This window comes from Molossus molossus, unplaced genomic scaffold (assembly GCF_014108415.1).
Source record: "Molossus molossus isolate mMolMol1 unplaced genomic scaffold, mMolMol1.p scaffold_m16_p_20, whole genome shotgun sequence".
Classification (NCBI taxonomy): domain Eukaryota; kingdom Metazoa; phylum Chordata; class Mammalia; order Chiroptera; family Molossidae; genus Molossus; species Molossus molossus.
This window is the reverse complement of record NW_023425356.1, coordinates 23,699,311-23,715,493: the sequence shown is the minus strand read 5'-3', so window position 1 is coordinate 23,715,493 and position 16,183 is coordinate 23,699,311. Positions and strand designations below refer to the sequence as shown.

Here is a 16,183-nt window from a genome sequence, read left to right as displayed (position 1 = left end):
GATCTTGCAAGCGCTTGAATGGAAATCCTATGAGGCTATTTTCCAGCCCCCTTTTTCCTCCTCTAAGGGGGTCTACCACCTGACTAGGGACATGTCAGGAAGGAAAGGTCAGCGGAGGGTCTGAACTGCATGACCAGCAATGTGAAAGGTTAGGGGGTCTAAACTGCATGACGAGTGCATGATGTGCTAAGGGAGGAAAAGTCACCCTGTGGGGAGGTCCCATATTACAATTACCCATTGCTAGGCCCTGGGGCTTTCTGTCCTGGTGACCTTCCACGCCTGGCCTATTGTTCCTACTCTGCTTATGTCTATCTAACTGCCTACTATATCAGTTTCCAGTTTGGGAGCCAGTTTGACTAAAGCAACAATGAACTTCTTGTGCACTATCCAGGTCTAGGAGTGGAGTTGCTGAATTGTAGGGTGTGAATATTCACACCTTTCCTAAATAATGGTAAACTGGTTTCCTTTGATGATTAGAAGCTGCTCTTCATCCTTGCTCCTAGCCGACCTGATCAGACAGTTAATGTTGCCTCTCCGGTGGGTGGGCAGGGACTCTCTGTGGCTTTGTGCACGCCCTGCTCAGGATGAGACTGAACACTGTTTCATATGCTTATTGATATTTTTAATTGAATTTATTGGGGTGACATTGGTTAATAAAAGTATATAGGCTTCAGCTGTACAATTCTATAATACATCATCTTTGTATTGTGTTCACCACCCCAAGTCAAGTCTCCTTTCTTCACCATTTATCCCTCCATACCCTCATCTACCTCCCCCACTTATTGATATTTTTAATTTCCTTGTGTGAAGTTTCTGTGCCACTGTTTTGCCTCGTTTTTCCTACTGTGGTGTATTATCCACTCAACTAACCAACCCTCTGAAGGTCATCATGCAGGGGATATAGGGATGTATAACACACGTTCCCTGCCCGGAGGAGAAGACTTTACAGCTCTAAAGGCAGATATGTAAACAAGTAATTCATAAGATTGTGATGAATGTTAAAGATCAGTCTTCCCCATCAGACTGACTGTTAGCTGGAGGATGGGGGCTGTTATACATGACATGTCCTCAGTATTTAACAGATATCTGGCACATGTTAGGTGCTTAGTAAAGTGTCAAATGATTGAATGGCACATTTTCTGAGGATGGTGAAAGTGTTCCAGTTGGGTAAGTGCAGAGTGACAGAGAAACACAAAATGAGGAACCACAAATTGCACCCATTCCTCCAACCCAGAGTAGGGAAAGGCTCCCTAGGAGGCAATATTTGAAGCAGATCTTGAAATACCCACCGGAAGCAGTGAAGGAAGTACATTCTAAGCCAAGGAATAGAATGTGTAAAGACACAGAAGTGAGAACACAGCCTATGCAAAATGTGAAATCTGGGGTGACTGACAGTGGAGAAAGGGCATATGTAGAGGAACTGCCTTGTAAATCTCAAACGCAGAGGGAATAAAATTAAACACAGAAAAAGAAAATTTTCACAGGTGAGGGTTTGTTGAGCACTAGAATTGATCTATAGAATCTTGAACAAAATAGAGCAGATACATAAGCATGATGGTGAAATCAACTGAATTTTTTTCCCTCCAGATAACACAAGTGATCTTTTGGAAAGTCATGATGTAACTTGAGCAAGTGTAATGATGATGAGTTTTCCACAGTCAGACCTGGAAAGCCTCATTTTCCACCTCTGTCATTTGGGAATCATGCCTACCTGGTAAAGCTGTTGTGAAGATTAAGGGGATTTGCATATAGAGGACTCTGGCTTGGATAAATAAATAAATAAATGGTGGCTGCTGGAAGGTATTATGATGTAGAACCTAAATTGTTCAGTTGTCCAGCATTTTAGTGGCCATTATGGGTTCATGTCTGTTTATAATATTAAAGGAATGTTAGTAAATAGTGCAGAGTGGGGACGTGAACCATTTCAAGAGACACCCCCACCCCCACCGCTTTCCACATTAGAGACTCGAGGTCGTTAGTGCCGTTAGTGCCGAACCTGGGTGACCGAGGTTAGAGCTAAGGCCATTTCTCCAGTGCTGGGCTTCCTGGTGTGTCTTAGTTTTCCTTTGCTTTATCCCTTGTATTCCTGAGAGGGCTGGTTAGGGGCATTATGAGCTCAGTATTTACAGCTGTTTTCCTAAAGAAAGAGCATCCTGCCCAGCTCTCCTGCAAAGAGATACTAGAGCTGTAATTAGCATGAAGCCAGGAAGCTCTTGTAAGCTGTGCTCAAGCCCCACCCCTCGACCAAACTTTCCAAAGGGGCCGTCCTTCCTGAGAAACGAAAGTGAAATTGAACGGAGCCTTCACAGCCCCGCAAGCGCAGCCTGGGCCTGGAGTGTTTCCTGTGGGGACTCCACCGACGCCCCCTGTGTCTGCGAAGCCGGGAGCAGCGGCCTGGCCCCTGGAAGTCAACAGCCACCTCGGGGAGGGTCTCACCAGGGAGAGGGTAATGTGAATGTCGAGCTGCCTGGACATGCCTTCGGGGGCGTGATGGACCCGAGGCAGGTAAGCGTAGGCCACCGGAACTCGCGTGCCTCGACCCACCTCACATGCGCTCCTGTTTCAGTCCGTGACATGGTGCGCTTGTGTGTGTGTGTGTGTGTGTGTGTTTCCTTAACAAGCAGAGTTGCTGTTCTAGTACTTCGTATTATACTAATTCTGTAGCCTTGAACAATACCGGTAAGGGCTTGTGGAGGGAATGGACCCCCATGTGAGGAGCAAGGCCTGAGCCCAGGTTAAGGCAAAGCCCTCTCTCCCTTTATGCTTGGACTCCGATACTCGCCCCCACCCCTCCTTTAGCCCCACTTGGACAACGTGCATTGTGTCCCCTCTGTGCACCCTATGCACTTCCTGAGGGCATTTGGGAAATGAAAAATCACCCTTCTCAACCCGTAGGAGAATGTTTATCGCAGCTTTATTCATGATAGCTAAAAACTGGAAAAACCCAAATGTTCTTACACAGGTGACGAGATAAACAAAAGGAGACATCCGTGTGATGGACTGCTGTTTGGTGGAACAGTATGGGTGAATCTCCAGTGGATTATGCTAAGCAAAAGACTGCATACTCCGCGTCCCTTTAGCTTTATTCTGAAAAAACAATAAAGATAAAAGGACAGAAAAAAGAGGTGGTTGCCAGGGCTGGATGTGGGTGGAAAGAGTTGACTGCAAAGTACATGAAAATGTTTTTGGGAAATGGAAATATTCTATATCTTGATCGTAGTTGTAGTTTTAAGGTTATATGTGCTTTGACTCTACGTAGTCAAAACTCAGAATTATACACCAAAAACGGTAAGTTTTACTGAATGTAAATTTACCTCCATTTAAAAATATATGTGTGTGTGTGTGTATGTATTATATATATATACACATATATATACACATGTATATACATTCTTTTAAAGAAGGGAGAGAGATATACAGGGGTGGGCAAAAGTAGGTTTGTACAGTTGTGAGTATATGAAACAGTTTATTTTTTTTCCCTTTCAGAGTTTATTCTTGTATTACTATTTATTAATTATATTATGTATTTGTACTATAACTGTAAACCTATTTTTGCCCACCTCGTAGTATGTATGTGTTTATATACATTCACATACAGGCATATATATCTCCTTTAAAAGAATATATATGTACATGTACATATATATTTATGTATTTTATAGAGAAAGTCAAAGCACATAGCCTTATAACTACAACCATGATCATGTATATACACACATACACATATATTTTTCCTTCTCTTTTTTTTGTTTTTGTTTTATTGTTTGTTTATATCTCTCTTCTTTAAAAGAATTAGGGGGCCCTGGCCAGTTTGGCTCAGTGGTTGGAGCATCGGCCTGCGGACCAGAGAGTCCCTGGTTCGGTTCCCCCTAGGGACAAGTACCAAAAATAAAATAAAATAAAATAAAATAAAATAAAATAAAATAAAATAAAATAATTCGGGGCACCTGACTTAAAGGGAAAGCAATTTTTCACCTATGTCAATATATTACTCTTTGGAGCCTATGTGGTAAAAGTGGGGGCTCATCTCTTGATCCTAATATATTGAGACTAGATTGAAGTGCAGTTTTGTAGGGCAGTGAATGTCCAATGGCTTGTTACAGAGTTTTCATCATAAATAAACATGAGTTGGGCGAGTGGAGATGTGGAGGGATTTAGGAATGATTGCCATGAGTTGGTTTCCCACTTTCTTGCTCTCACGTCCATTCATTGGTTCTTCAAATTGCTATTTTCAAGTGGTGTTTTGGCTTTGGCTTTCAGGGGACTTTGGCGGTGGGGGGGGTGGGGGGGTAATAGTTTCTTTCTAATCTTTTCCTAAAATAACAATTGTTAACAAATTTATGTATCCTTTCCTTCTTTCCTCTGTGTTCATTCTAGTGTGTATACACACACACACACACACACACACACATTCATGGGGTTTTTCTTTTGTTTACAAAAAGGGGAATTATCACATACATGTGCCTCTACAGCTTTCTTTTTTGTTTAATAATTGGTTTTCTTTTTATCGATTTTAGAGAGAGCGGAAGTGAGAAGGGGAGAGAGAGATGGAAACATCGATGAGAGAGATCATCGATTGGCTGCCTCTTGCATGCTCTCCACTGGGGATCAGGCCCACACCTGGGCATGTGTTCTGACCAGGAATCGTATCGGTGACCTCTTGGGGCATGGGTTGACGCTCAACCAGGAGTCACACCTGCCAGACTGCAGCTTTCTTTTTTAAAAATAATTTTTCCTTATTGATTTTAGAGAGGAAGGAAGAGGGAGAGAGATAGAGACATCAATTGGCCACCTCTTGTGTGCCCCCCTCTGGAGATTGGACCCACAACCTGGGCATGTATCCCAACAGGGAATCGAACTGGCGATCTCTTGGTGCGTGGGTTGCTGTTCAACCACTAAGCCACACTGGCCAGGCTGCAACTTGCTTTTTGTTTTGTTTTTTTTCTCTTTTTATTTTTTATTCATTTATTTTTGTTACAGATGTTTCTCCTTTTTCCCCCATTGACACCCTCCTCCCAATCCCCCACCCCCACCCATGGCATTATTGTCTATGTCCATTGATTATGCATACATGCATATAAGTTCTTTGGTTTATGTCCTCTGAGGTTTGTCAGTCTGTACCCCACTTCCATATCTCTGGGTTTATTTTGTTCATCAGCTTATTTTGTTCATTATATTCCGTAAATAAGTGAGATCATGTGGTATTTGTCTTTCTCTGATTGGCTTATTTCGCTTAGCATAATACTCTCCAGGTCCCTCCATGTCATCTCAAAGGACAAGAGATCTTTCTTACAGTGCAACTAGCTTTTTGTGTTGTTTAATTTAACATTATGTCATTCCTAAATTTTCTCCAGGTGAATACAGATTGTTCACAACACTTTTTTTTTTAACTGTTAGTACTCTTCCATAGCATGAATGTGTCGTGATTTATTCTACTCTTCTTATGTAGATGGACATTCAAATGTTTTGTGGGTTTTGGCCAAGTAGAAGCTTTTTTTTATATATACAGTGATACCTCGGTTCTCGAACATAATTCGTTCCAGGAGGACGGTCGAGAACCGAATTGTTCGAGAACCGAAGCAATGAAACCAATAGGAAAGCATGACTCCACAAAGCGTGACTCTCTCTCTGCACTCACACTGATGACGCAAGCAAGGCGTGCTGGGCCGAATGAACGCCATTCGGCTCAACTCGGCTCATCTCGGAAGTTCGAGTTCCAAATATTTGTTCGGATTCCGAGACAAAAGTTTCTCGAATCCCGATTTGGTCGAAAACCGAGGCGTTCGAGAACCGAGGTATCACTGTATATATTTGTTTATTGATTTTTAGACAGAGAGGAAGGGAGAGGGAGAGACAGAAATATTGATGAGAGAGACACATCAGTTGGCTCCCTCCTGCACACCCCCAATGGGGATTGATCCCACAAACCAGACATGTGCCCTGACTGAGAATCAAACCAGCAACCTCTTGGTCCATGAGTCCACGCTCAACCACTGAGCCACACCGGCTGGACCAAGGAGAAGCAGTTTAAATCTGGAAAGCATTTAGCTGGGAACTGACTTTAGCCACTTTGAAACAATTCTTTACCAAGGTCACTCGAACTAAACAGAAAAGCGCTGAAATTCCCATAATTCAGCTTCATGAGCCAAACTCCCACTCTGTACGCACAGCGCGGCCCCCAGCAGTGTGGTGGGGGAAGGGGTTAGGTGCAGCAGGAGGAGTAGAAGGGATTGTGTGTCTAGGGATGTCTTGTTTATGCAGTCATTTGTTCCACAAGTGTTTCGGAATCAACTTTGTGCCAGGTGTTGTCTTAGACACAGAGATCAGAAATAACAGAAGCACAGTTCTTGTCCCCCAGGAGCTTACCATGGAGTCGACTGCAGACCCCCAGCAGTACTAATGGGCAATATCGGAAGTGGAGAGTTAAGTATAATTTCTAGGATACCTCATATTGTTACTCACCTTTCAGATACCCTACAATCTGTGTGTGCCATTACAAAAACCACTAGCTATGATCAAAGGTAAAGCAAGTAGTGTAACAGGTGCCGAGAGGGAATTCAAAGACTAGGGAGGTGGGAGTTGGAAGAAGACTCCTGGAGAATGGCATTTAAGGAGCTCTGTAAGGAGCCCCGGCCGGTTTTCCCAGTGGTTAGAGTGTCCGCCCAAGAACTGGAGAGTCCCAGGTGCGGTTTCCCCTGAGGGCACATACCTTGGTTGCAGTTTGTCTGGGGCCCCGGTTGGGGTTATGTGGTTGGCAACCAGTCAATGTATCTCTCTCACATCGATGTTTCTCTCTCTGTCTTCCCCCCCCCTCCTTCCTGCTCTATCTGAAGATAAATGCAAAATGTCCTTGGGTGAGGATAAAAATAATAATAATAATAAGGAGATCTGTAAGGAAAGGTTGGACTTGTAATAGGTGGCACTAGAGGGAGAAGCAGGCCCATTGGATTGGGATGTAGAGGGATGGAAAGATTAGAGGCTCTTGTCTTATGTAGCCCAGGTAAGAGGTAAGGGGCTGAAACCGTAAATGACATGTTTCTGTTGAGGGAGTGGATGAAATCAACCTGGGAAAGGAAGAAAAGACCCTTAAACAAAACCTTGGGGACTAATTCTGTGTAAGGGATAGAAGAAAGGGACAGGAACAGACAGACGGAAAGAGGTGAGAGGAGACCTTTGGTGCTGTGTCACCAAACCGTGGGAGGAGACTTTTTAAAGAACAGCACTCAGTCCACAGTGAACCAATGTCGAACTGAACTGATAACCAGACAGCAGTGAAAACCCAACTGAAGTTTGAGAGGAGGAATGTATATGGCCCCATTAATTAGCAAGAGTCATACCCTTCTCCAGTACGATGCGGAGCCTTTGGAACAGAAAAAGGGGACAGGGGCCTTGGGTGGAGAAGGGAACAGACCGTGACATCCAGGCTGAATGAGGAGGTGTGTGAAACCAGAATGGCTGACTCACTACAGTGGGGTCAGATAAGGAGGTAGAGGAAGTTGTACAAACAAGGAAGTTGCTGTCAGGAAAAAGCAGGGTTCAGCAAGTGTAGCCTATTTTGTAAATGTTTTGTTCCCCAACTCAAGGGGTTGACTGTTTGAAGCAGTCTCTTTAGAAGTGGTTGTCACAAGGTAGTTACTTGCAGCAGGTAGAGGAGACCAGATTCGTATCCAAAGCTCTGCCTCCCCAAAGGGAGACTTAGCCATTGCTGATAGACACTGTTTGGTCAATTACATGTTAAGTTTTTCTTTGCAGTTGGCTGCTTTCATCCCAGTTGAGTTCCTGTCAACTCCTCCTGTTTACAGTTGTAGCTGAAAAATACTATCCTACATTTTAACATTTAGCAAGAAATAACTTTGAGAACTTCCTGGACCTTGAGACCCTTGTTCTACCTAACAGTTTTCATATTGTGTGTGGCTGCCTTTGTGCTACAATTGAAGACTCGTCTGGCCCTTTCCAGAAAAAGTCTCCTGTCCTCTGGAAAAGAGTTTCCGGGTTTGAGGTTTGGTGGTGGCCCCAGCCACAGTAACAGTGAAAATGAGTGGGAAGCTAGACAACCCACTCATGTGGCTGACAGGTCGAAGTGGTGGTGGTCATTCAGGAACTCCGCAGCCAGTGTACCATGAGCAGGATTAGCAAGAGTGCCAAATCCCCTAATTGTATCAGGAGATGTGGGGAGGTAGAAGGCTGAAGTCATTGAAAATGGGTGCAGCTGCCTGCAGGTCCCTGGAGCCTTCAGGAGCATCAGACAAGGGGGACAAGCATGAGGAAACTGATCCTAGCTGTTGCGCGCGCATGCGTACGTCTGCAAGCCCCAGAAGACGGTAGCAGAGTATTTTCTGGCAGCCCCACCCTGAGTCTCCTAAGTACCTCCTGCCTCTACCCCCACCAGGGAGAGTGGATGAGCACTGGCCTGTTGGGTGTTCTGATAAATGTATGGCACTTTCTGAGGACATGGTGTAGCTGTGCCCTGTAGGACTGGGTTCTGAAGGACCCAGGAGGGAAGCATCTGTGGGAACGGAGCTAAGGGAGTGTGGGTAGGTTGGGCTGAAGTGTTCAGGAATAGATCCACTCATCCAGGTGAGCCCGAGTGGTTTGTCAGAAGTGCCCAGTGACCCTTCCAACCCTGACCACCACACTGAGTAGGAGAACAATGTGTCTTTTTTCTAAGGAATCTTCCAGCTGCCCTGAAACCAAATTCTGGCAGTGACAAGCAGATAAACCTGTGTGTTTCCTGCTGCCACTGGTGGATGGGGAGCTTCCGCAGTCACAGCCTCGGAGCACTGGGCCTTCACTTATTTTTTGTAATATTCCAGTGAATAGATTTTAGTGACAAGGGGTCTGTGCTGCAGTCCATTCCCTGGGCCCCTGGCTCCCTTTGCATATTGTCTGTTTTAGTTTCTTTTTAAAAGAAAATACTTGTTTGTTTTTATTTTAAAAGATTAATTGTTTTTGCTGAGTGGGAAGATTCATTCTCAGCTCCCTAAAATTCTGCCAAAGGGTAGAGAATGCGTTAGGTTGCTGGAGAGGCCCTGCTGCTCCTGGGAGTTGGTGTGTTTCACCTCCTGCTCCTCTCTCACCTTTGGTGGGTCAACAGGCAGTGCTTACAAGGTGGGCAAGCCACCCTCGCTGGGTCCCCTTAGGTATCCGGTGCAGCACCCCCGCCCCCTCCCCCCAGCAGGGGGAAGGGCCAGGCTCAGCACTGCAGTCCTAATTTACATCCTTTTCCTTCTTGTTCCACAGGGGTGTTCCCTCAGCAGATACTACCCCAGTCCGTTCCGAGGCTATGAGCAGAGCAAGGTCAGACACCAGCAGCCAAGGCCAGCATCTTATCCTAATAGTTTCCAGCTTCAGCAAATCGAGTTTCTCAAGGGACAGCTCTCAGAAATACCCCTAATTGGAAAGCAGATACCATCACTGCCACCTGGATTCCTCCCTGGATTCTGGCCAAGGTTTCCCGGCCCACCTGTCAGAGACAGGCAACAGGAGATCTGGAGTTTCCCGAGGGGTGTGCCTCTCAGAAGTCAGGTGCTCCCGAGAAGGTTCCAGCCTCCGTCCCCACGTGGCAGGGTCCTGCCATGGAAAGGTGTGGATAGGCTTTCCTCGAGTTTCCAGGAACTGAGTATCAGCCAGGATCGGGAGCACAGGCAAAGGATCTTAGAGTTCTTGCAGGAGCTTGGCGAAGGGAAGGCCACCACAGCACATGATCTGGCTGGGAAGCTCCGCGCCCCAAAGAAGGAAATCAATCGCATTTTATACTCTCTGGAAAAGGAGGGTACGCTGCAGCGGGAGGCAGGGACGCCCCCTTGGTGGAGACTTGCAGTCTCAGCTCAGGCTTCGTACCAGCACAGCCAAGTAGCAGGGGCAGACAGCTGCAACCAGGACGCTCCAGACTCAGACCCCCGATTTGAAGCTGAAGGCAGAAACCCCACATCTGACTTGGAACATCCTCCTGAGCCTCTTGACATGGCTGAGATCAAGGAGGAAATCTGCAACTACCTGTTCAATGTGCCCAAGTCCTCGGCCCTGAATTTGGCTAAAAATATTGGACTCACGAGAGCCCGGGATGTCAATGCAGTGCTGATTGACTTGGAAAGGCAGGGGGACGTCTGCAAGCAAGGGCCAGCCCCTTCCGTGTGGTGTTTGACAGAGAAGAAGCGGGAGAGGATGCAGCTCAAGAACAGTGCCCTGGACACCACGCGAGCTGCTACCCCGGAGGCCAGAAGAAACGAGCTGCCCACCTGCGACTTACCCATGCCAGACGCCTCGAACAGCGTGACCACGGGGAAAGTGGAGAATGGGCAGGAACCGGTCATAAAATTAGAAAGTGGGCAAGACGTAACACCCAAACCAGTAAAACCAAAACCACCTGTTCTTGACAATGGCCCCTCAAAAACAGGGTATGTTGACTTTGAAAATGGCCAGTGGGCCACGGATGACATCCCAGATGACTTGAATAGTATCCATGCAGCCCCAGGTGAGTTTCGAGCCATCATGGAGATGCCCTCCTTCTACAGTCATGGCTTGCCACGGTGTTCACCCTACAAGAAACTGACCGAGTGCCAGCTGAAGAACCCCATCAGCGGGCTGTTAGAATACGCTCAGTTCGCTAGTCAGACCTGTGAGTTCAACCTCGTAGAGCAGAGTGGACCACCCCATGAACCTCGGTAAGAGACCCCAGGAACTGCACCTAGGGTTGGGGTCAGGCGCTCTCGCTCCTGACAGTCTCTGCTGACTCGTGAGCAGTGTGGTGTGGTGGCCCCTGTCTTTTCCCTCTTCCTTTCTGCCTTCTGGCTAAAGCACCCTTGTTGGCCCTTCCTCTGGCTCTTGAGCAGGGAATGTAGACCTCAGACCAGCCAGAATCTTGGCTGAGCAAGGGGGAGGTTGACTCTGTTGGCTAAAATGAAGCTTCTTTGGAGATGATTGGCTTTCATGCCAATGTCATGTCCACCTCCTAAGGCCAGAGGTCATGGAGACTTGACTCTCTTCCCACCCCTCTCACGTGCCGTTCCCCCTTTCCCTACACAGAGTTCCCCGGAGGGCACAGGAACAGGGGGTGGGGCAGGCCGCACCCACGGCCAGGGCCAGGGCGGGTTGTGCTGCAGCAGCAGTGGGTTCGAACCCACCCCCAGCCCTGTAGGGAAAGGACAGTGCAGAGCATGCGCGGCTGCCTGCCTCCCCAAGGTGGTGGTGCTAATTTTACACACCTCCTCTGCACAGACGGGTGGGCTAGCACTTGCTGCTGCTCCTAAGCTGTGAGATCGGCAATTACCTCACTCAGACAGCTGGCCAGGCGCCTGCAGCCAGCGGACAGGTTGAGGAAGGCAGGTGGGCCCAGAAGGAGCTGCGGAAGGGCCTAGCAGAGAGCTGAACCCCTAAACCTGAGTGGCTGTACACCCCAGCTAGTGAGGGTGGGAGAGATTAGCCTAGGCTGTTTTCTGAGGGTGAGCATTCCCAGCTTGACCTTTCCCCTTACCGAGACCGTCTTAACGACACGGAGATGGCACTGTGGGAGAGCTGCAAAGTGCAGGGCGTGAGTCTGTCCGGAAGCCGGCGGCCTACACCGGTTTGTTTCTGTTTGGAGTGGAGACTGGGTGGCTGTCCTCTCTCCTCCTCCTCCCTCCCCAGCGTGGGGGAAGCAGTGGGTCTTGTGGCTAACCTTTCTTTGGACTCCAGCTATAAGAAACATTGATGCCATGTTCAAATATTTCAGAAGACCTAGGAAATAAGAAATATGACCTACTTTTCTAAATGAAATCCCAGATTGAACAAAGAGCTGAACAAATTTGAAAGCTTGAACAAAGGAAGTCTAAGCTCAGTCCAGAGGCCTAGAACAAATGCTTTTTGGTTTTCTACATAACGGGGAAATTTCTTCCATCACAGGCTTCAGACAAATAGAGCTTTAGAGTGACTTAAATAAAAGAAACCATAAGAGTGGTGTGTCTCTGTGGATAGACTGGGGACAAAAACAGGCCCCGAGGAGTGACAGGTGTTCTGATCCCTGTAGGTGTCTGGGGAGTGGGAGACGGCACGAAGAGCCCTCACTTGCTCTAGAAACTGCCCCTGAGGTGGCCAGTCTAGCACAGTTGCTTTAGGGTGAAGGCTTTTTGGTTGCTAACAAGACTGTAATGGTGATATTTTTATACGGACTTTATCTCAGTTCATTGCTGGGAGATAGTGGGTTTCCCCTGAGCTAGTTTCATATCACCTGTGGCTATGTTTGCTCTAATGAGCTGCTTTAGAGTCATTGGCTGCTTTGTTTCCAAAAAGCAGGGACAGGCTGAGCCTCCAAGGGGACAAGAGTCCCCTACCCTCCATTTCCTCCGCAAGTCAAAAAGCTCCTTTAGTGTAGCAGGAATTCCAGGGTGAAGATCTCTTTGGAGAGGGCAGAAGGGAGGCCTAGACTAGTGTTCACACATCTAATCACTTTCCATCAAGATTTAAATTCCAAGTTGTCATCAGTGGCCGAGAGTTTCCCCCAGCTGAAGCTGGCAGCAAGAAAGTGGCCAAGCAGGATGCAGCTATGAAAGCCATGACAATTCTGCTTGAGGAAGCTAAAGCCAAGGACAGTGGAAGACCAGAAGAAGCATACTACTGTTCCCTAGAGAAAGAATCCGAGAAGGTAGGTGCCCTGCCCTCTGGGAGGGTCTCGGCTACTTTCCATGTCAGTGAAGGATCAGGACTCGAACTGGCCCTCTAGAAATACTCTCGGCCTAACAGCTGATTCTGTGTCTCAGAGTCAGCTGCCTGCCGTTCCCCCCACCCCCTCACCCCACCACCACCACCACCTACCTTACTTTCTCATACCCAGCTCCCCTTCGAGCCCCTCCCACCAAGTAGGATTACGGATTTCAGAGTTGAAAGAGACATTAAAGATGATCAAATCCAGAACATTTGAATAACTCACCCTTTCCTGTAATGCTTAGGAAATCCCCACAACCCTCTTCTTTTGGAAAGCCGCCAGCCTTTACTGTGTAGTTGACCAAAAGAAGTTCCCCAGCCCCGTTTCCTCTGCTACGATGGACTAGCCAATGTTTTCTTACTATTTTTGGTGTGTGTGTTTTTTTTGTTTTTTGTTTTGCCTTGTCTCTCATTTTCTGCAGACTGCAGAGTCCCAGTCCACCACCCCTTCAGCAACTTCCTTCTTTTCTGGAAAGAACCCCGTCACTACATTGCTTGAGTGTGTGCACAAGTTGGGGAGCTCCTGTGAATTCCGCCTCCTATCCAGAGAAGGCCCTGCCCATGACCCCAAGTACATCTCTTGTATCATGTATCTCTGCTGAGGTTTTCTCAAAAAAGAGAGAGATACAGTTCCTCCTTGCCTCCTCAGAGATGGCAGATTATTTCACAGAGCAATCACTCCTGTTTTCAGTGTGGAAGATGGGGGGCCTTGAGGGCATGGTTGCTGCTTGTGGAGCAGAGAATCTGGGACTAGGAATTCAAAGGGCGAAGCAGGGACCAAGCACTAGGGAGCTACACGGCTAGGAGGTTACTGGTGGTGGGACAAAACGGTACAAGACCTGGGCGTACCCGGCAAGCTCTGCTCTGAGACTCTGCAGACTTACCTGTCAAGAGAGGGTCCCTGGAGGAGGTGAAACTAGGCTGATGCTTAAATGTTGAGCAGGGGCAGCCAGGCCGAGAGAGCCCAGGGGCAGGAGGAGGGAGAAAGGCACCAGCTCTTCAAGGCAGAAGTGACTGCAGGGTCCGAGGCGCAGAGGTGATGTGTGCCAGGAAAGCCCGAGCCCTAAGGGGTGACGACCTGACAAAGGCTAGGTAAGTCTCTCCAGTCAGAACCAGTTTAATTCTCCTTTCATCTCCTGCCAGGTTCCAGTACTGTGTTGCAATGGGACCCCATACTTTCCCCACTGTAAGTGCCCCCAGCAAGAAAGTGGCAAAGCAGATGGCAGCCGAGGAAGCCATGAAGGCCCTGCACGGGGAGGCGACTAACTCGACACCCGATAACCAGGTGGGGTCATTTCCTACTCAGAAGATACAGGTCAGGCCTGGCCAGTGTGGCTCAGTGGATGGAGCATCGGCCCGCACACTGAAGGGTCAGGGGTTCAGTTACTAGTCAGGAGCACATACCTGGGCTGTAGGTTCAATCCCAGCCCCAGTCTGGGCATGTGGAGGAGGACACCAACCAATGTGTCTCACATTGATGTCTGTCCCCGCCTCCCCCATCTTTCCCTCACCCTCCCATCCTCTTCCTCCCTCTCTCCCTCCCTCGCTCTCCCTCCCTTCCTCCTTCCCTCCCTCACACTCTCCCTCAGGTGAAGATTAACAACAACAAAAAAAGATACAGATCATTTCTAGCAGCAGGATGGCTGAGGACTGCCCGTGAGTCCCTCAGAGTTTCCTTAAGTGTTTATGGTTCCCCTTTGTGGCTACTTCTCTTTCAGCCTGGAAGTACCCACACAGAATCATTCGATACCTTGGAATCTGTGATGCCCAACAAGGTCAGGAGGATTGGCGAGCTCGTCAGATATCTGAACACCAACCCGGTGGGCGGCCTGTTAGAGTACGCCCGCTCCCACGGCTTTGCTGCGGAGTTCAAGCTGGTTGACCAGTCCGGACCTCCTCACGAGCCCAAGTGAGTGTTCCCGGCCTGACCGCAGCTGTTGTCACAGTTGGGGACAGCCTCTAACCCAGGGGGAATAGGGGTGTGCATTGGCCGTGAAGGACAGGACGGGGGGCGAGTTGAAGGAAACAAGTCCAGCCCTGTCCCTTTGGCCCCCTAAAAGATAGCCATCTTGAGAACATAGTCACCTTTTCAGTGAGCATGACCCTTCTTAACTCTTTAACTAGTTTTAATTTTAAGGAAAGTCATTCAAGCTGATTCAAAAGTATGCAATGAAATGTCTCATTTCTATCTCAGACTTCTAGTTTCCCTCCCCAGACGCTCCTTACACTATTACCAATTTCAAGTCCTTCTAGAAATTTCCATGCATATATTATTAGCACATTTTCCTTTTTGTTTTAAACAAAAGTAAGTATTAACATATTCTGTGCCATGCCTTGACTCCTTTACCTACCAGCATGGCTTAGAGATCAGTACAAATCGACATGTGTAGGTCTGTCAAACTCTTGCACAGCTACATATTTCACTGGGTGGATGCTGTTATTAAACCAGATATGAAAGGTCTCTTCTAAAACAGGTACCCATGTGCCCTGGCCAGTTTGGCTCAGCGGTTGGAGCATTGGCCTGCGGTCCAGAGAGACCCAGGTTCGGTTCCCACTAAGGGCATGTACCTTGGTTGCAGTTTGTCCCCGGCCTTGGTTGGGTCGTGTGGGTGGCAACCACTCGATGTGTCCCTTTCACGTTGATGTTTCTCTCTCTCTCTCTCTTCCTCCCATTCTATCTGAACAAAGTATCAAAAAATGTCCTTGGGTGAGGATAAAAACAAATAAAAAAAAATTTAAATAAATAAATAAAACAGGTACCCATGTGTCTACCTAGTTTAAGAAAGAGAGTGTTGTTACTGTTGAAGCTCTCACCCTTACATAATGTATTTAACCAACTTTCAATGACATTTAGGTTGGTTTTGGTCTTACTGTTAAAAACACTTCTGCAGTAACTGCCCTGGTACTGTCTGTCTGTTTCTGTGTGCAGACATGTCTGTGGTATACATTTTCAGGAGTGGAATTTCTGGGCCATGGGTCATGTACCTTTTTTTTTTTCATCCTCACCCGAGGACATTTTTCTAATTTTTGTTCAGATAGAGTAGGAGGGGGAGAGAGAGAGACAAACATCGACGTGAAGGGGACACATGGAGTGGTCACCACCCGCACGACCCAACCAGGGCCGGGGACAAACTGCAACCGAGGTACGTGCCCTTAGCGGGAACCGAACCCGGGTCTCTCTGGACTGCAGGCCGACGCTCTAACCGCTGAGCCAAACCGGCCCAGGGCTCATGTACCTTTTTTTATATATGTAAGTAATAGACAATCCAAAATAAAATTATTCAAAAATAAAAAATATAAAAATGCACTTTCACACATTCTCCCTTTGGCCCAGCTCTCACCTCCACGCATACACACACCCCAGCACACCAACATGTAACTTTGTTATTATGTATCCTTTCATAGTATCTTTATGTAAATACAAGGAAGTATATTTCTTTTTTGTTACACAGAAGTGTGTATATATGCGCACACACACACACACACACACTGATCTCCAGTTGGC

General features: G+C 47.5%; 1 protein-coding gene across 3 annotated transcripts in view; it reads left to right on the top strand.

Annotated features, from left to right (window-relative positions):
* Positions 1–2,298: 2,298 nt before the first annotated feature.
* ADAR (adenosine deaminase RNA specific) overlaps positions 2,299–16,183 on the top strand; it is a 28,140-nt gene continuing 14,255 nt past the window's right edge. For 2 of the 3 annotated variants that reach the window (XM_036272091.1, XM_036272094.1), the window contains exons 1-6: positions 2,299–2,505; positions 9,241–10,664; positions 12,436–12,619; positions 13,101–13,249; positions 13,822–13,963; positions 14,397–14,587. In XM_036272091.1, the coding sequence (XP_036127984.1) occupies positions 2,491–2,505; positions 9,241–10,664; positions 12,436–12,619; positions 13,101–13,249; positions 13,822–13,963; positions 14,397–14,587 (2,105 nt within the window). In that variant the 5' untranslated portion in view covers positions 2,299–2,490. The remainder of the gene's footprint in view (positions 2,506–9,240; positions 10,665–12,435; positions 12,620–13,100; positions 13,250–13,821; positions 13,964–14,396; positions 14,588–16,183) is intronic. The other variant, XM_036272093.1, reaches the window with a different exon arrangement.